Source organism: Bombina bombina, chromosome 1 (assembly GCF_027579735.1).
Source record: "Bombina bombina isolate aBomBom1 chromosome 1, aBomBom1.pri, whole genome shotgun sequence".
Classification (NCBI taxonomy): Eukaryota; Metazoa; Chordata; class Amphibia; order Anura; family Bombinatoridae; genus Bombina; species Bombina bombina.
In genome coordinates this window covers 718,581,446-718,603,236 of record NC_069499.1, presented here as the reverse complement: position 1 = coordinate 718,603,236, position 21,791 = coordinate 718,581,446, and the positions used below count along the sequence as shown (strand labels likewise).

The following is a 21,791-nucleotide window of genomic DNA, read 5'->3' as shown; positions in this document are numbered from 1 at the left end:
GGCACTAGCCACAAATTCAGTGTCCAGTCAATGCACCTCTCCCTCCACTCCAACACAGGCTGGGGTTTTACAACTCTAAGGTATAACCTTACTTAAGTAACTTGATATCATTGCAAACTAATTATTGTAATTAATAAGATCACTGTGCAAGTGGTGGATCACTACCCTGGCCTATAGCACTTGTGTTATTTTTATTTATGTTTATGATTTGTCCATGCTTTGTTATATTTAAAGTTAAATGTGGTTGTAAAATAAAACTTAAAGGTATAGTCTAGTCAAAATTTCTCTTTCATGATTCAGATAGAGCATGCAATTTTAAGCAACTTTCTAATTTACTCCTATTATCATATATTTTGCTTCATTCTCTTGCTATCTTTATTTGAAGAAGCAGGAATTTAAGCATAGGAGCCAGGCCTATTTTTGGTTCAGCACCTGAGTAGCGCTTTTTGATTGGTGTCTAAATGTAACCACCTATCAGCAGGTGCTTAACCAAAAATGGGCCGACTCCTAAGCTTACATTCAAATATAGATACCAAGAGAACGATAAAATTGATAATAGGAGTAAAGTATAAAGTTGCTTAAAATTGCATGCTCTATCTGAATCATGAAAGGTTAATTTTGACTAGACTATTCCTTTAAGCGCTAGTCAGTTCACAGGGAACACTTACTTTTCTCTTTCTTTTTTTTAAAAAAAGGGTTTGCACTACACAACATATGGGCATTATCCTACTATGTGTATTTGATACCTCTGTAAACCAAGTAATAGGCTCTCTGTGTAAGCCGTGAATTGCAGCCACAAAGTATTTAGTTTAGCATGTTAATTGTGTGTTTATATATTTGTTGTTGTTCTATGTTATTTAAATATGAAAATGTGTTTTCTTTCTCTGCATAGAGAATGGCTTATCCTACATTTCCACCCTACACCAAATCTGCATTGTGTAGCATCAAGATAAAACCTTTTTATGTTGGATTAGCAATGCCAGTTGTATGATTTCTGTGTATGTAATGGATCTTTATTATAAATAAAGTGGAAAGAAATATAAACTACTGGGTACAACTACAGTTGCATGGTTACTACTCACCATGTTATTAGTTTTCCTCCTGTGCCTGCAGCCATTTTCAAAGTCGTTCTTGTTTTAACCTCCTTATCAGTAAAGCTCTGCATCTTCACACTGGCTGCGTTTATATTTATTATGTAACTTGTAAACGCTGAAAAACTGAAACAGTTGCACTCTCTGTTATGTGAGCTAAACTGAAGTACAAAAAGCCAGTAACATGACAGACCTCTGAAAGCACACTTTGTCTGTCACAGGATACAATACAAGATGGTAGCACCCAGTGTAAAATGCAGAGCTTTACCAGCTGGATTCTGTAATGAGTTAAATAAGACTTATAGAGAGCTGTAGGTACAGGAGGGAAAACGATACAACCGTGATGTCCCTAGGCTGTAATATAACAAATGACAAAAGTACAAGATGAAAACCTACCCTATGAAAATATAAATGTACCTGTCTGTTTTGTAAATTATCATTTCTTGTGATTACAAACCCCCATAATACCAGTTTGTTTTTAGAATGAATTAAAAAAATGAAATGGCTTGTGGTTCCTTTCCAAATTTGCAAATACAGTAAATTCTTTTTTTTTTTTTTCCTCAATTGCATGATTTTGAAGTTGCATTTATTGTTGTTAACTTCTATAATTTATTTATTTAAGAAATAGTCCTACACCACTAATGAATTGTGTTCTTGCAAACAAGAATGCAGCATTTACACCTTATGCAATATAACTGAACATTTCTGGAGGACTTTTTTAACAAAACTCATATGCCAACATCATATTATACATATTACAATCCATATAATAGCATCAATTTATAAACTGTACTGTAAGAACCTCTGTAAACCTCTCTGCATAGAGATCTATAAACATAAACATAAAGTGGTTGAAAAAAAGTGATGTCAGGGGTACTGAAATTAGAAGATTTGTTTATTTCTTGCTTAATACAAAATGTAAACGTTTCTGTGTCTACACTTTTTGTTTACCTTGAAACCCTTTTTTTTTTTTTATCCCAATCTAGGGCACTTGTTTGTAATTTACTTTTTTTATATCCTGCTTTGGTATCAGGTTAAGGGTTGATGATTTGTGTTCAGATGAATGGAAATTGTATGTGAAGTCCAGAGGTGGAGGACAAAGTATTGTCGATTTCAGATTGATTGGTGATGTAATTTCATTACCAATAAGAACATGCTATTTAATCAATATCTTGTTCTTGCAATACTCCCAATAGTTAAAAAAAAGAAGCATCATTTTCCAATGCACAGGTCAAATGCTGGAGTCATAGGTCACACAAAACACAAAGTACAATGGAAAAACACAGAAAAGAGTAAGTGGACCCATTTAAGGAGACTGCCTTCTTCGTTACAATTTTTAATACCAAAGAAGTTATGTTTTGTTTTGTTCCAGCAAAGAAGATACGGACTATAATCTTACATTTGACTAATCTATTGTCACGCACCTTTCTGAGCTTTGATGAATATATTAGGGAAATTGGCATTAAAAATCCATCTGGTCCACGGCTGGAACTTCCATTGGTGCAGCAGGTACAGTGGCCCCCGTGCACAAGTGCTGGGGGCCCCATAGCAGCCAGTCTATACGTAGGCATGTGCAGAATGTGTACAATCCTAATGCAGGGGAGCCTTTTATTAGTGCAGTTTGCAGATCTATCTATTACCTATCTATCTACTCAAAAAAAAAAAATCATTATACAGAGCAGCATGTATATTATTACTATTGCTCACTACTGAGTTACCTTTGGGGGGCCCAAAAACATTTTTGCACCAAGGCCCTTTGTTAAGTAGATTCGAGACTGATGTAGTCATGTGGCTAAGATGACCTAATTCATCCACAGTGCACTGTAAAATTGGTTTCCACTTAATGGGTTTGCAAAGACTTGTTATATTAGCAGCAGAGAATAACATGTATGAGAAATTACTCATTTATGTTTATTTGTGTGTCTGAAATAGTTGGCTTTCTTCTTTGAAACTACAACCCATTAAAATTGACTGAACTTTTAGGGAAATCAGACCTTATCACTTTTATACACACATATGCTTCCTTATCTATGCCTGTATACCAAAGCCCAAAAGGGAGTGTAATTGCTTCTGTTGGCTATGTTTACATATATTTTCTATAGTCAATACTTAATATACCACAGACACAACCAGCTATTTTAAATGCCAAAATAAAGTCAAAGGAGCTATTTGTAAACAATTGAATACCCTCCGGCAGGTAAAATGGATGACTGGGAACAAACCAAAGAGGAGGAAATTTTACAGTACACTCTCCCTTTAACTAATGTGCAAAGATTGTACATATTCTTTTGTAAGACCATACTCCCAAGAATGACCTCTCACACAAACAAATCAACTCACTGGTATGAAGAATAGGCTCTTAGCGGTTCTTACATAAGTTGCATGGCTTTATGTTAACTAACATTCAATATCAAGCACAACTAGAACTTGGGGGGAACTACAATAATCCTTGATACTATCATGGTGCTTTATAAATGCATACGTATATTATCTCAAAAATCCTAATTTATAGAAACATTCCAAATATCAATAAATAGAACAATAGAAAGAAGTAGTTTTCATAGGCAACAAATCTTAACGAGATATTAATAGATTTTCAAACAGAATGATGTATTCAAAGCAAAGATTAGTTGAGAATAATATACAGATGTACAGTATTTTACAAAATGATATTAATTGTTTAGATATTGAAACAATAAGTGTAGTTAGGAATTGGAAAGCCTGGAATATTCAGAATGAAATTACAGGAAAATGTGGCAAAAATAAAGGATATTGCATCAACAATGCTACATTGCAAAAGATCTGTTTGAAAAATATTTAAACTGTCATTTTGTTAGCAACATTATTATTGTTTTTAGTCCCTAGACATATCTTTTTAAAAGCCTCTAATCTCCTGTTTTAGGCCATCTAGCATCAGATATAAATAGACTAAAAGACTAAACAATCAATCACTGTGCAGAATGTAGCAAATTAGGCTTGTGAACTCTGTGAAATGCACTGTCTACTAAATTGTCTTTACTGTTTCCTCCAATAAAATATCTGACATTTAACACTGGCCATCAGTTTAAATACAGCTTTGTATACTATGTTTAAAGGGACAGTCTAGTCAAAATTAAACTTTCATGATATGTTCCAATAAAAATACATTTCTGGACACTGAAATTTAAATTTCAAATAACTTTCACTTGACACAAAATATTTTTCTTTTAATTTTTTTCAAGCATTTAAAGGGATATGAAACCCAAAATTTTATTTTCTGATTCAGACAGAGCATACTATTTACAAAAAAAATTATCAAATTTGCTTCATTCATGTGGTATTCTTTGTTGACAATATACCTAGGTAGGCACCTGGAGCAGTACATGACAGGAAATAGTGCTGCATCTAGTGTTCTTGCTAATGTATAACATTTTTGAAAAACTGCTGCCATATAGAGCACCAGACACATGCGTGCTCCTGAGATTATGTCCCCACTTTTCAAAAAAAGTTACCAAGAGAACAAAGAAAATGTGCTAGTAGAAGAAAATTAGAAAGTTGTTTCAAATTATATGCTTTATCTGAATCAGGAAAGAACATTTTGTGTTTCATATCCTTTTAAAATGGTAAAAACTTCGCTTCCAGGCTATGCCTACCCCTACATTAGAGGAATCATATGACAAACTCCATACTCTGTTACCATCTGACAAACTCTGCAATCTGTCACAGGACAAATAGAACAAGGTATCAGCTGGCTTCCTCTCTGTGGCATATAGCAGATCTATTCTTAGCACAGTTTGCAAGAGCAGTTCAGGAATACACCCCTTGAAAAGCTTGGTGAAATCCATTTCCCTCATTCCCTTTGCTGTTACCACTTAAAAAAGATAGCGCTTGAGCTCTGAGCTCACAATCACTGTATGGAATGCTGCAAGCTCAGCTAAATGTCACCCTACATAAGGCAGACTTTTTTCAGAGTTAATTTTCTGCAGAAACAGGCAAAATAATGAATGTACTGCAATATTGTTCTATTTTCCTTAATTAAACATTTTATGATGAGATTAAACATTGATTGTAATGTCCATTTAAGCACATTTTAAAAATAAATCTGTATATGTAAAATAGTTATACCATTTAAAGATTTTATTTGAAATCATATGGTTTTAACTACAATATTCATTAAATAAAATCCAAACTTCATGACTTTACACATTAATGTACAATACACAGTAACATTTTATAAGTTCAGCTTTATTCAATGCCATATGTTGTTGCGCCTGTAAATGAATGTACAACACATTATACTTATTGGTATATTATACCTCGTATTTAAATGCCACAAGTTACAAGCATTCCTGTTTCTGTCATATTCCTAAAGCAACAGGGCCAAGCTAGCCACCACAACAGTTAGAATGTGATGAAATTTACCCCTAAGTTCTACAACACCGACAGGAACACCTGTCTATAGACAGCCATGTCTATATTTACCCACCCAGCAGGCTATGCACTCCAAGAATGGCAATAGCAAGCCAGCCTCTCTGCTTATTTTTAGCTGTCCCTTATCCACTTGTTGGTGCTCCCCTTATCACAGTCAGTGCATTTTACACATCACAGTCAGACTTGTCCTTCATTTTTGGATATCCTTTACAGAGACATCAGGAAATTGGCATCAGAATGGGGCACCATGCTTAACAAGGGCATTGCATCATAAAGGTAAGACATTACCATCATATCAGCTTGAAACACATTTGTAAAATGGCTGATGTCTTACAGATTAGACTCATAAGTATTTAGATCCTTCATATTATCAAGTTTATTGTGTATATGTAGAATCTGGGAGGAATAAAACAGCTGCCCAATTCTCCTCTATTTACAGCTTTAAACAGATGATTAAACAGTGGTTACATAACCATAATAAATATAAAATGTCTTTATAACCAATTTCTAAACTCTACCACTGCAATGGAAGCTAAGTCAATGTAGGCTGGGTGCAGAGCATCAAAAACTGAAATGTTTTGAAGGCAAACCTCACACAGCTAACTTAAAAGTATATTGTTACCTTGTATGCTTTCTTCACATGTATACTTGTTTATTGACTAAAATATAATGTTTAGCTGCTGATCTTTCATAAACATAATTGAAATATTTTGAGTAACATGTCCCTTTAAGAGTGTGAATATATAAATATAAATATTGCTAAAAGGCTTGCAAAAAGTAATTTTATAATGCAACTTACTGCAGAAGTATATGTTTTCCTTCCTAGCCTAACAACTGTGATGTCACAATAGTGTTGTCATAGAAATAAATCTACTCTATTATACAAATAAAGGAAGATTATTTATAATTTAAATTTTAATTAGTGTATGTTAAAAACATCCAGTGTTCTGTCGAGAACTCCAATTCCTCAAAAACTCCAATCTGACGTCACTTCCGGTGACTTCTTTTTCTTTTACTATCAGTTTTTGCCTCTGCATACACCCAAGTAAACCTTGGGGAATTAACCCCCCATACCCCCCCTTGAATAACCCAGGCAGAGGCAAAATTGATAGTGAAGATAGGCAATTACAGTGCCCATCTGATTGGTTGTGAATCCTGTCACTCACTGAGACACGGACCAATCAGATGTATGGAATCAACCGGAGTGACGTCAGATTGGAGTTTTCGATGTATTCGAGTTCTCGATAGAACACCTGCTCACTATTTTTGACATGATACAAAGATAAGTTTCATTGAAATTCCAAATGGACTTTTTGTAACTATTTCATTAAACATTTTAGTATTTTAATATAACACGTGAAATGTTGAGAAATATGGTATTTGGACTGGTATATCAAAGTCTGCCCAAATTCAGGGCCCTGTAAGTTGTGTTGTGCCAGCAAATGTTGATAGTATATGTAAGAAAATTTTATTGAATGCAATAGGAGAACATTTAATGTTTTGGAAATTACCACAAAAGTAAGCAGAAATTAACTTTACACATGCAGCGTTCATTTGTAAATTTAATCTAATACGTAGTAACACGGGCCTTTAACAAACTGAGCATTTTTAGTAACAAAGAGTGAATAACTTAACCAAGTGGAAAGTTATAAATATGCAGAGATAAGAATATAATTCAATTTTTAAAAAACAAAATAAGGCACTTTGTCTAATGTAAATATTGATTTTCATCTTACAAATCTATATATTATGTGTATACATTAGTGTACATTAATGATAAAAACAGCTGTGAAAATGAATACACTTGTATTTCTAAAGATAAACACTGCTTAAAGGGACAGTCTACTCCAGAATTGTTATTGTTTAAAAAGATTGATAATCCCTTTATTATTCATTCCCTGGTTTTGCATAACCAACACGGTTATATTAATATACTTTTTACCTCTGTGATTACCTTGTATATAATCCTTTGCACACTGCTTCCTTATCTCAGTTCTTTTGACAGACTTGTATGTTAGCCAATCAGTGCTGACTCATAAATAACTCCACGAGAATTAGCACAATGTTATCTATATGGCACACATGAGCTAGCAGTGTCTAACTGTGAACAACAGTCAAAATGCACTGAGATAAGAGGCGGCCTTCAGGGGCTTAGAAATTAGCACATGAGCCTACAAAGGTGTAGTTTTAAAAAAAGAATACCAAGAGAACAAAGCAAATTTGATGATAAAAGCAAATTGAAAAGTTGTCTAAAATTGCATGCCCTATCTGAATCAAGAACGTTTAGTTTTGACTAGACTGTCCCTTTAAAAAACTATTAAATATATACCCTATACTGAACACCATTTCACATGCCTACTTGACTAACAAAAATGCCTGCATTACTAAGCAATACATTGCAGTCCCCTCTGGAAATCAAGGGGTTAAATGTTGTTGGTTTGTATATTGTTTAAGTGGTTTATATGGTTTTATATTTTTTTTAAACATTGCATAATGGAAACTCATCAGATGCTTATCTCTGAGTTTCCACACTTATGGTATTCCAATCCATCGGACACCTCTTTTCGTACTACTTTAGAATTTTTTTAATTCAACAGAATCAACCACTTAAAACCCAATTTTAATCTTTTTGACATGACCTTTCTTGACTTTTCACATTTTCAATTTTTTTTAAAATATAGTTCAAATAACATTTTTATAGAACTAGTAAACAGCAAACATAGAATTGTCAGAATGAGTTTAAGTATTAAAAAAAAATATTGAGTATAAAATTATGCAAAACAATATGAAATTGTTAATTACACATATCATGAATTCATATTGTTAATTCATTAAATAAAACCTAGCCATAATCAATATAAATCAGTCATCATGTTTTCCTTTTCACCTTAGCTACATGTAGATCTGTGTAGATTTACAGGCACACCCAAGAAAAGCATGTGAAAAGCCTGTTTTATAGTTTTTGTGTTTACTTAATCCAAGTGTAATATGGTCAGCGTAAGCAATTCAAAGTACTACAGTTCTAAGAGATATTAATACTATAAAACAGCAGCCAAAAACAACCATATCAGTAGTATATAAATAAAGTTTATTAAATTTATTGGAAAGCTATAGGAGGAACAAGCACATAGTGTGAAATTAAAACGTAAGATATTCATATCTTTTGTAAATAAAAAAAATACACTTATTCTTAATTGTAACCTATTATTATTGTCTAAGTATTCTTTACAATAATTTATTTCTGTTCTTTTTTACAGCTGGTATATACTGTTTGGAACAACATGAAAATGGTCATCTTTAAATGTAGAAAAATGAGTCTTATGGATATAACAAAGATATTTTCCTTGTTAAAGCCCAATGAGGATGATGAGGCTCTTGCAGAAGCTCGTGAGCTCCATGTGGCTGTTGCTATGGATAATGCTGAGCATCTTTATTCACTACTTTCAGATAACAAATACAAGAAATATATCAATACTCGAAGTGGCTGGGGAATTCCAGTGACCCCTCTCCGCCTGGCTGCCTCTAAGGGATCTCTCCAGTGTTTAAAGATACTTTTGGACCATGGGGCAGAGGTGGACAGCTTGGATGTTAAAGCTCAAACTCCTCTATTCACTGCCGTCAGTGCTGGGCATCTTGATTGTGTCAGGGAATTATTAAAAGTTGGAGCCAATCCTGGTGGAAGCATCTACAACAACTGCTCCCCTGTGCTGATTGCTGCTCGTGAAGGAAATGCCAGCATCCTAAGGGAACTATTAGAATATGGAGCTGAGACCAATGTCCGGTCCAGAGTTCCAGACTGGGCAGCCAGTAACACCAGCTCCAGCGGTGCTTTGTATCTTTCAGCTGTATATGGGCACTTGGAGTGTTTCAAGCTTCTTCTCCTCTATGGGGCTGATCCCGATTACAACTGTACAAGCAAGGAACTTCTAGAGAGGATAAAGAACCCCAAGTCTGTGCTGGAGATTTGCCTGAAACATGGCTGTAGGACGCAGTTTATACAACTCCTTATTGATTTTGGTGCCAACGTGTATTTACCCAACATAGAGGTTAACAGATCCTTCCCTAATCACAAGGCAATGGAGCTCTTACTAAGTGAAAGAGGTAACAGTTGATATATTAACATTTATCTTCTTTGATCTAACCCTACAACTGTGATTCAGATTTGTTATCAATTTGGATTAAAGTAGTTTCAAGTATAAAAGAAAGATTTAGCAAGGTGAAATCACCCGTAATGTTTTATTTCACAAAGATAATGCACTTAGTTTTTAGCCTATGAATATTTATGTAAATAAAGGCCCTAAAAAAACAAACCCAGACATTTCACAATCTGCATTTAAGACCATAAAAGGGGAACTGTACTCAAAAACATGTCTTTTATTTGTATGAAATTTAAATGAATACAGATATATCAGTTGTTTAATTCCTAATCCTGACTGGATCAAGGGTACTTTCTATTTTTAAAAGTTGTTCTTTTATATTGATAATATAACATTTTAGTCCTTTAAAATGTAACCCTATTGTCATCCACATATTTTATTTGCCTAGAAAAACAATTGTGGAGGCCCTTGTCTGCTGAATCCCACAATAAATAATAGGTGTATTTAAGTTATGTGCTGAACAAAGAAAACACAAATCTGTAGCTTTAACACACTTTGCCTCCACTATTTATATATCATAAACACCTAATTCACGTCACGGTTCAGCACTTATCAGCTGCTCCTTGCCAGTAATACACATAAAGGATACAGTATTCAAATCTCTTTTCCCTAGTAAGACAGAAAGTAAGAATCTAACCTTTTTTTGTCTACAAATAATACACACAGAGGGAGGTTTAGCACCTCTTCTGTCAGTAACACAAAGATAATATTAATGTAACTCCCTTTCTAACAGTAATACACACACGTTACAGGGAATTTACTTATTTTCTGCCAGTAACACACACACTGCAGAGATTTAAACCTTGAAAATAAAGCACAGACTGCCATTATCTATCCCCCATGTTACCAACAATACACACCGTGCAGGGACTGAACCACATACAGTGCCATGATTTAACACTCTGACATTAACACATCAAGAAGGTATTGAGCTCCTGTTCCACCCGTGACACACTTACCACAGTTCATTGTCAATCCCTGACAATATACAGCACACTACCCTCCATGCGTAGAAGTAGATTCCATTAGATACAAACTTGACCAAAATGTTTATGATGAGTGTGATTTTCTTTACTTATGCCAAGCACAGAGATGCTGTCACTGAGTGGAAGTGGTGGCGCAGCAAATAATCAGGGGTTTTTAAAATTCTCCACCTCAAAATATATGCTGCTCTAAGCACAGATGTCATGTGACTAGGCATAATTAAGTTAAAGGGACAGTCTAGTCCAAAATAAACTTTCATGATTCAGATAGGGCATGTCATTTTAAACAACTTTCCAATTTACTTTTATCACCAATTTTGCTTTGTTCGCTTGGTATTCTTAGATGAAAAGCTAAACCTAGGAGGTTCATATGCTAATTTCTTAGACCTTGAAGACCGCCTCTTATCTGAATGCATTTTGACAGTTTTTCACTACTAGAGGGTGTTAGTTCATGTGTTTCATATAAATAACACTGTGCTCATGCACATGGAGTTACCTAGGTGTCAGCACTGATTGGCTAAAATGCAAGTCTGTCAAAAGAACTGAAATAAGGGGGCAGTTTGCAGAGGCTTAGATACAAGGTAACCACAGAAGTAAAAAGTGTATTAATATAAATGTGTTGTTTATGCAAAACTATGGAATGGGTAATAAAGGGATTATATATAAATCAGTGGAGTCCCCAAGGGGTCAGTACTGAGCCCTGTTCTTTTTAATATTTTTATTAATGCATTGGAGCAAGGATTAAATAGCAACATATCTATTTTTTGTGTATATCTATAAATTGTGTATTGTAATTAGGTCAGTGCAGGATGAAATTGTGTTGCAAGAGGATTTACAAATTTGGAAGAATGGGCTGATAAATGGAAAATAAGATTCAATACTGGAAAATGTAAGGCTCTACATTTTAAAAGAAAAATTAAGCAGGAAACCTATTGTTTAAATGGGACTAGACATAGCAAATAAAGGAGGAAAAGTATTTGGGAGTACTTATAGATATCAAGCTAAAGATGGGCGCACAATGCAGGGCAGTGGCTTCTAAGGCAAATAAGATACTAGCATGTATTAAGAGGCATTGATGCAAGGGAGGAAAGTATAATTATGTCACTATATAAATCCCTGGTAAGATCGCAACCTTGATTATAGAGTGCAGTTCTGGGGACCAATCTCAAAAGAGAATTGCAGATTTAGAAAAAGTTCACAGAAGGGCCACAAAACTAATAAGGGGAATGAAACATTTACGCTATGAGGAGAGGTTATACAAACTGGGTCTGTTTTCTCTAGAAAAAAGGCACTTGAGAGGTGACATGATTACTTTATATAAATATATTCAAGGCCCACATAAAGAGATGGCAGAAGCTCAGTTTATTTCAAGAAAAATGTTTGTGACAAGAGGTCACAATTTAAGGCTGGAGGAAAGGAGATTTAATCTCCAGCAATGTAAACGTTTTTTCACTGTAAGAGCAATCAAATTGTGTAACTGATTACCTGAGGAGGTAGTAAATGCCAATACCTTAGATGCATTTAAAATTGGCTTATATAAATTTCTGTATAGAAACAGAATTCTGGCATATGATTGTTGGTGTTAAAGGGACATTCCAACCAAAATTAGAATCAACACGGATGCATTTCAGATTAGAATATAAGCATTTTTTGTAATACACGTGTTAGCAAAAATGCTTCTAATTTAATATATAAAGTAAACATAACACTTGCTCAGGGAGCCTAAGGTGCTTTTACCATCTGATAATGACTGAATTTGTTAATTGCTGCTGTGATGCAAGTCACACTTGCATTATGAGCAGCTGCAGTATTTAAATGCTGGTGCACTGACAATATCTAGCTATGCTTCACGTGCACATGCAGAGAAAAATGTTAACACTAAAACAGTAATAACTTTTAATAGAAGCATTTTTGCCAAATGTTTTCTATTCAAAGATGCAATTCCTCTATGTGCATTTAAATTTTGACTGGAATATCTCTTTAAATGGGTCACCTTTTTATTAGGATTAAGTTAAGCTCAATTGGAATTTTTATTGTAAATCAGATAGGCTCTGTATAGGTTGAACATGATGGACTTCTGTCTTCTTCAACCTCATCTACCATGTTACACTTTCATTAACACAATTACCTTCCTAAAATTGTATAAATGTGCACCTTTATCTGCTATGTACCAACGCTAGTAATTTTATAAAAAGTTCCGGTATATTCATTTAATGTAACAGTTTTCTCCCTTTAAGGTGTATAGTTTTGTTTTGTAAAAGTTATATCCTTTAAAAGTTATTACTGTCCTCCATTTATTCAGACAGTTCCGAAAACATCTGTAAGATCAATATAAAAAGACTCACGTTTAAAAGGTGTAACCCTCCATGGGGCAAGATCATTCCTTTCCCTTACTGATCTATGTATCTCGCTGTAGGCATTCCCAGAGCTCCATAATTTCTCAGTTACACTTCGCCCACACACAGTTAAGGTTCTTTAGCCTACACAAGTTGTGCAGCAGTTGGTATCCAATCCAAGCTCTAAACAGGTTTAGAGTTGCAGACGGCTCTATAGCGTAATAATCCACCTCACTCTGCTGTTCACCGATTTTGAACAAACCCGTCTCATGCAGACACAGCTCCCAGCATTCAATGCTACATGCTCTGCTGTGTTACTGAGTTGACAATCAGGATGTGTGACCTCTGTGCATTTTGGCTGTGTAAGCCTTTGTCAAGTGTACCAAAAGCAGCTGAATTTGGTATTTTGAATAATGCAGAATAAAAGTTCTTAAAAATAAAAACCCAAGAACCCCAATATTTAATTTTTTGTACAAAATACTCAAAACACTCCAGGTCAACCAATTATTTCGGGCATAGTTTTTCTTACTGCAAACCTTTCAAAATACATGGATTCATTCTTACAAAAAAACAACAATTGCCCTCTTATTTAAGAGACTCCACCCATTTTCTGCAAATTTTGAAATAATATGTAAACATAGTAAATATAGTTCCTTTTTGAATGAACAAAAGTGTTTTCTTCTAAATTGTATTGAATTTATTTTAACAAATAATTATTTTAAAATTTACTAACAATTTTATTTTCAATTAAAATGGACAGCTATGGTCACAAGCTTCACCCCAAGTTATGCAAATTTATTTATGGGATACTTTGAGGAAACTTACCTCAAATTATTACCAGGGAGGCAAACGTTGTGCTCTATATAAGCGTTTTATAGATGACATTTTTATTATCCTCAATGTGATGTGGAACGCCTTTATTTATTTATGGAGGATATAAACATGAATAAATTTGGTTTGAGATTCACCTATGAATTTAGTAACCAAAGTATCCATATTTTATATATTTTTTATAGAGGACATTTTTATAGAGGAAGATTGTTTAAAAACATTTTTTTTTAAAAGTTGATTCAAATAACTATATTTGTTCAGATAGCGGTCATTTAGATAATCATAAATGGAAGGAAAATATACTGAAGGGCCAGTTTCTTAGATTAAGGCATAACTTTTCAGAACTAAGAGACTATGATACACAATCCCTGATTCTAGAAAAGAAATTTGAAGAAAGAGGCTATGACAGACAGAAAGTAAAGCATGCAAATAAAATAGTATGTTTTTTAAATCGAATTAACCTCTTAAAAGATCCCAAAAGGAATATGAAATTCATATTTTTTCTTTCATGATTCAGATAGAGCATGAAATTTTAGTAACGAATCAGCAAGCGTTACCCAGGTGCTGAACCAAAAATGGGCCAGCTTCTAAGCTTAAATTCCTGCTTTTTAAATAAAGATACCAAGAGAGCAAAAAAAATGTGATAATAGGAGTAAATTAGAAAGTATCTGAATCATGAATGAAAACATTTGAGTTTTATATGCCTTTAACTGTGTGCGGGCAGCTGAGAGATTTACAGAGCTCTGGGAACGCCATAAGTGAAATACATAGATCAATAAGAAGGGAAAGGAACAATCCTGCCCCTCGGAGGGTTACACCTTTTAAATGTGAATCTTAAAATATTGATCTTAGAGACGTTAATGGAACTGTCTGAATACATGGAGGACAGTCATAACTTTTAAAGGACAAAACTATACACCTTTAAAGGAGAAAACCCTTATATTATATGAATATACCAGAACGTTTTATAAGATTTTGGTTTACCATAGTTTTTTTTAAATTACCAGCACTGATACATAGCAGATAAAGGTGCACATTGTAGATACTGTATACTAATAGAGGATATTCATATTATTCAAGTGTGTTGATAAAAGTGTGTTTTATATATTTAATACATTAAATAGAATTTAACTTTTACCAGTGTTTGTTTAATTTCCTTTAGCCCTACTTCCCCTTTCTTATGCAATGTATATTTTTAACCCTTGGAAGTACGGGTATCTAGGAAGTTTTAACTATATTAGGATTTAAATGATAGGCATAGGATTAACTGTTCTTTTGCTGATCCATTTCCCAACTCGCTAGACTTGTTTTCTCATTCTTATTTCCCAAAACTTTGGCCCTGATTACAACTGATGCTCAGTGTATATACCAACTGAGTGCAATATTACATTCCATTTGTACATGCAAGAACATTAAAGCCTATGAAGATTTTTGTTGTTGTTACCAGTTATTAGATTTACAGTTGGCAGCAAAGTCTGTATTGATTGCCCCTAGTGTGTACTTAAAATTCTGGTTATATATTTTTTAACCAAAATATTTAGCAGCTTGCAACCCATAGATATTGTAGAGAGCTGCAACAGCAGTTTACACTTGCATTGCAATCCAATGAACTGTCAGTATACCCTCTATAACCCCACATAAATGCTTCCATGACCTGGTGTTAACCTCAAACATATGCCACAAGCCAGACACATACTCAAGGTTGTGATTAAATAAATGCTGTTATCAATTTGATAATAGTATTAAAATAATTTACATAGAACACACACAGGCACCAAAGTCATCCTCATATCTTGGAGGGATCCTCTGACCTCCCAAAACCGTGCGTCAGCTACCCCAAACACATTATCCCCTCATTACAATTAACCATAGCCCCTCCCCATAAAACCCATCAAGATTAACCATAAACCTCCAGAAAACTCATCACAATTTACCATTTATGTGATCACTCCCACTGCTAATACTCAGAATACACCATATCTTCTCTACTCAATAAGACCTTGACTGCATGAGCTCCCCTTCACTCTACCTAACACTCTATGATTCCATAAAAAAATGCCCCTCCCACAGCATAAACCTCCACTAATCCCTTAACACTCACTCATGGTACCTTCACTCACAAAGGAATTTGTCATCCATATTAATCACTGACCCAAAAAGATATCCCCACCATAATTTAATTCCGCTACCCAAACAAACCCATCCCTTATCAAAAATCCTAGGAATAAGAATTAAGGTAGGGACCTACTTTTGTGTGTGAGTCCCAGGGGTCTTGACTTCAGTGGGGATTGCAGTGGTGAAGTGGAACTTGGGATGGGGGTTTTGTGCTTAATTGCAGGGCTAACTGATTCCCCTGGCTATAGCTGGTTAATTAAAGTGGGGATTCCCTTTTTGGTTTTGGTTTATATGAATGAGAGATTTTATGGTAATGCATGTGTATATAAGAGAGGCACTTCTGTGTGTGTTCCTGAATTTATTGCTGTAGGTGTGTAGGGTGGCACTTGTATGTATGGTTGTTTGTGTATGTGTGACAGGCTAGGAGCATCTGTCTATATTTGTGCCTATGAAGGAAACTTATAAATTGGGTTGATGGGTGTTGTCTTTATGTATTGTACATGTATTGGAGCATTAAATATCTGATAGATGTGTACAAACATTTAAAGATAAAAAAAAAATACCTGGTACTGAATGTAATAGGATGGAATCTCAATGATCTGCAAGCTGAGTATTGAGAAAGCTCTGTCAATTTGTAGAAGAGGCATCTGATTTCTAAGTCCTGCTTTATAACTTCCCACCTCTCTCAAAATATACTTTAATTTGTATTGTCTGAAGGAACAGACACTAGTCTCTCCTCAAACCAGTCATCATAACACCATTGCTTCTGTGTGGTGCAGCAGCTGGGAATTAGCTGCTAAATTGCTCTCTCTATATATGGCTAAACATATGGCTAAACAGTGTATTCTAAGGCAATTTGTCAGTAAATTAGTTGAAATGAGCTCATAGCTTTTAATTTTAGAAAGTTTCTCATAATGTTATAGAAAGTGTATATCCCTCAAAAACATACCACTGCAGAGACAATCAGTATATATGATAACAATATCTGAGAAAAGGACATGGACCACTTTAGGATTATTATATAAAATGTTTAACTATGTGAAAGAACTTTGCAATATGCTTTCATTATTTATTTTGCCCATCTTTTCTGTTATTTAACTCGGCGTATTGTTGGTTTTTAAATTCTGAGAATCAGAAGTGCACACTGTAGACTTCACAAACCTGTGAAGTTCACAGTGTGCATGGTTTTATGAGAAATAGATCATGTCAAACTAATCTAATTAGATTTTATAAAGAAGTAAGTAAAAATATAGATAAAGGAGAATCAGTTGATGTGATATACTTAGATTTTGCAAAGGCATTTGATACAGTGCCACATGAGAGATTAATGCACAAAATTAAGGGACTGGGAATAGCTGAAAATGTTAGCTCATGGATAAATAACTGGATAAAAGATAGTGAGCAATGAGTAGTAGTGAATGGATCATACTCAGATTGGACAAACGTAATCAGTGGAGTCCCCCAGGGATCAGTACTAAGCCCTGTTCTTTTTAATATTCTTATAAATGACTTGTAGCAAGGATTAAATAGCGACATCTCTATTTTTGCAGATGATACTAAGTTAAGTAAGCTCATTAGGTCAGAGCAGGATGAACTTTTGTTACAAAGGGATCTGCAAAAATTAGAAGTATGGGCAGGTAAATGGAAAATTAGATTTAATACGGAAAATGCAAGGTTCTACATTTTGGAAGTAAAAATAAGCAGGCAACGTATTATTTAAATGGGACAAGACTTAGCCAAACAGAGGAGGAAAGGGATTTGGGAGTAGTAATAGATAACAAGCTAAAGATGGGTGCTCAATGAAGGGCAGCGGCTACAATGGCTAATAAGATACTAGCATGTATTAAAAGAGGCATTAATTCAAGGGAGGAAAGCATAATTCTGTCACTATATAAATCCCTGGTAAGACCTCACCTTGATTATGGAGTGCAGATCTGGGGACCGATCACAAAAAAAGATATTGCAGAACTAGAAAAAGTTCAGAGAAGGGCCACAAAGCTAATAAGGAGAATGTAGAATTTAAGCTATGACGAGAGGCTAGCGAAACTGGGTCTGTTTTCTTTAGAAAAAAGGTGCTTGAGAGGTGATATGATTACTTTATATAAATATATTCAAGGCCCATATACAGAGATGGCAGATGCTCTGTTTATTCCAAGAAAATTGTTTGTGATGAGAGGTCACAACTTAAGGTTGGAGGAAAGGAGATTTAATCTCCTGCAACAGAATTTTTTTTTTCACTGTAAGAGCAATACAGTTGTGGAACTCATTCCAAAAAGAGGTAGAGAATGCCAATACCCTAGATACATTTAAAAATTGTTTAGATACATTTCTGTCTAGAAACAAAATTCATGGATATGATTGCTAGTATTAAATGGGTCACCTTTTAGTAGGATTCTTTAAGTTTAACTGGAGCTTTTTGTAAGTATTTTAGATTTGTATAGGTTGAACTCGATGGACTTCGGTCTTTTTTCAACCTCGTCTACTACTATGTTACTGATCCTACTATATAACCGTCCATAATCAGCCTCAGCAAGAGGATAATATACTGTACAATAATTCTAACAAAATCACAATGGCTATCCTTATCTTCTCCAATAACAAGTGAAGATTTGCTCATCTTAATAAGACAAGTGGTGGGGAAGTTTGGCTATTGGAAAAGAAACAATGTATTAAAGCATGCAGAACATCTTCACACTTGGCTAGTATGTTAAAATTACAAGACTACAAAAAAAGTTTTTTTAAGTACAAGGTTTTAATGGTGTAATCTTTTGTGATTCAAACAGAACATACAATTTTATAAAAGTTTCCAATTTACTTCTATTAGCAAATTTGCTTCGTTCCCATGGTATTCTTTGTTGAAGAGATACCTATAGGTAGGTGTCTGGAGCACTGCATGGCAGGAAATAGTGCTGCCATCTAGTTGCAATTGGATAACATTCTTGCAAAACTGCTGCCATATAGTTCTCCAGACACATGCATTCTCCTGAGCTGACATTTCTGCTTTTCAACAAAAGATACCAAGAGAATGAAGAAAAATTGATAAAAGAAGTACATTAGAAAGTTGATAAATAGTAAAGATAGGGGGGCGCCCTTGTGAAGCCGTGTATAATATACTCACAATTTGTGATGTTAAATAAGTAATATACACACAACTGAGTGTAGAGATAGGTAAAAGTACATATATATGTGATCATATATAAAATAAGCAGAGTGAAATATGATAATCTTTGACAGATCACATAGATGGTAAAAATCCCTATCTAAAAGTTTAAGCCTGATGAAACAGCCACTTGTTGGCTGAGAAACGTGTTGCTATTATATTTAAAATATTTTAATAAAGTATGTTTTATATACTTACCACTTGCTGCCGGACCATTATTATCACCTTCTTTGGAATACTGGGAGTTCCAGACTGCCAGATATAAGTCTACTGGGTGACTAGATTGATCCTAGCTTGCTCTGACTGTACCAAGGGAGGTGCTCTACTAAATGTGAGTGAAATACTTACCTTTATTATACATTTCCTGTCTATTTAGACAATACTAGGCCATATAGGTGCCTTTTTGTGTTCTGTATCATCTTCTGCAGAGTACTGAACATCTACCGGAGTACAGTTTTCTGGGTGACTGTTATTGACCCCAGACCGCTCCTTCTGCACCATCAGGTGTGCCTCACCTAATGTGAGTGTATCTATTTAACCAAATACCTTCATTTGCATCATACAATATTGGGCCATGTGGCGCTTCTGTGTTTTTTTTGTTGACATTAGAAAGTTGTTTAAAGTTGCATGCTCTATCTGAATCATGAAAGAAAAATGTTGGGTTTCATGTTCCTTTAAGCCTCATTTTTATTCAGAAGTACATCACAACTGAAATTTAATAAATACCTTTTAAAAATGAGCAGCTATAGACTTTGTTTTTAGTGTTAAATGCAAAGGCATTTGTCCACCCTTTTGTCACAAATAAGAACCTGACGTACATAATCAAGTAGTGAAACATCTATCAAGCAAATATTTATTTATTTCCTTTGGTCCTTTATAGTTAATCCAAGATCTTTGATGTCTCAGTCTCGTTTGACTATCAGAAAACTACTCGGACAGCTAGGAAGGAGAAAATGCATTCCCCAACTGAATATTCCTTCTTCAATGATCAGATATCTTCAACACCAAACCTCATAGAGCTGAGATGCTGCAGGCACAGAACTCAAGCATGGTCAGAATTTGGTCAGCTCTGAAGAAGATACAAGGGATTTGGATGTTACTGGAACTAAACATAACAATTTAATTAGTTTAAACTCTTAAATACACATCATGGGTGTTTTACTGTTTATTTCAACAACAGCTCAGTAAAGGGAATTGGAAGTAACTATATCTTTCAGCTTATAACATCTGTCATGCAGAAACAATGTGCATTTAAACTAAAAAAAATATGTATAAATTTTAAAAACAGAGAGTAAAGAAGTAATTTTTCTTTGTACAGTGGACAACTGGAAACTTAAATGTGATCAATTTACTCTTTCAATTAAAGGTTTTCATGCAGGTTACCACCATATGTTAGCAATTCCGCTCTCAATTATTGGGTGTCATGCAGATGATCTCAAATACATAGGCCTAGATTTAGAGTTCGGCGGTAAAAGGGCTGTTAACGCTCCGCGGGCTTTTTTCTGGCCGCACCATAAATTTAACTCTGGTATCAAGAGTTAAAACAAATGCTGCGTTAGGCTCCAAAAAAGGAGCGTAGGGCATTTTTACCGCAAATGCAACTCTCGATACCAGAGTTGCTTACGGACGCGGCCGGCCTCAAAAACGTGCTCGTGCACGATTCTCCCATAGGAAACAATGGGGCTGTTTGAGCTGAAAAAAAACCTAACACCTGCAAAAAAGCAGCGTTCAGCTCCTAACGCAGCCCCATTGTTTCCTATGGGGAAACACTTCCTACGACTGCACCTAACACCCTAACATGTACCCCGAGTCTAAACACCCCTAACCTTACACTTATTAACCCCTAATCTGCCGCCCCCGCTATCGCTGACCCCTGCATTACAGTTTTAACCCCTAATCTTCCGCTCCGTAAACCGCCGCAACCTACGTTATCCCTATGTACCCCTAATCTGCTGCCCTAACATCGCCGACCCCTATGTTATATTTATTAACCCCTAATCTGCCCCCCACAACGTCGCCGACACCTGCCTACACTTATTAACCCCTAATCTGCCGAGCGGACCTGAGCGCTACTATAATAAAGTTATTAACCCCTAACCCGCCTCACTAACCCTATCATAAATAGTATTAACCCCTAATCTGCCCTCCCTAACATCGCCGACACCTACCTTCAATTATTAACCCCTAATCTTCCGATCGGAGCTCACCGCTATTCTAATAAATGTATTAACCCCTAAAGCTAAGTCTAACCCTAACACTAACACCCCCCTAACTTAAATATAATTTTAATCTAACGAAATAAATTAACTCTTATTAAATAAATTAATCCTATTTAAAGCTAAATACTTACCTGTAAAATAAATCCTAATATAGCTACAATATAAATTATAATTATATTATAGCTATTTTAGGATTAATATTTATTTTACAGGCAACTTGGTATTTATTTTAACTAGGTACAATAGCTATTAAATAGTTAAGAACTATTTAATAGTTACCTAGTTAAAATAATAACAAATTTACCTGTAAAATAAATCCTAACCTAAGATATAATTAAACCTAACACTACCCTATCAATAAAATAATTAAATAAACTACCTACAATTACCTACAATTAACCTAACACTACACTATCAATAAATAAATTAAACACAATTGCTGCAAATAAATACAATTAAATAAACTAGCTAAAGTACAAAAAATAAAAA

The 21,791-nt window shown here is 34.6% G+C and overlaps 1 protein-coding gene across 1 annotated transcript; it reads left to right on the top strand.

Annotated features, from left to right (window-relative positions):
- The first annotated feature begins 5,632 nt into the window (after nt 1-5,632).
- LOC128639540 (ankyrin repeat and SOCS box protein 12-like) lies at nt 5,633-20,473 on the top strand. The gene is made up of 3 exons (XM_053691677.1): nt 5,633-5,777; nt 8,759-9,602; nt 19,964-20,473. Exons 2-3 carry the CDS (start codon nt 8,783-8,785, stop codon nt 20,098-20,100), a joined length of 957 nt encoding a protein of 318 aa, XP_053547652.1. The 5' UTR covers nt 5,633-5,777; nt 8,759-8,782; the 3' UTR covers nt 20,101-20,473.
- The last annotated feature ends 1,318 nt before the right edge of the window (nt 20,474-21,791 follow it).

What these genes read in the sequence shown, in the direction of transcription:
- LOC128639540 (XM_053691677.1), top strand. Translation starts at nt 8,783, where the DNA reads ATGAAAATGGTCATCTTTAAATGTAGAAAAATGAGTCTTATGGATATA. An exon ending in GCTCTTACTAAGTGAAAGAG is followed by an intron (nt 9,603 to 19,963) that starts GTAACAGTTGAT and finishes GGTCCTTTATAG; the next exon opens with TTAATCCAAGATCTTTGATG.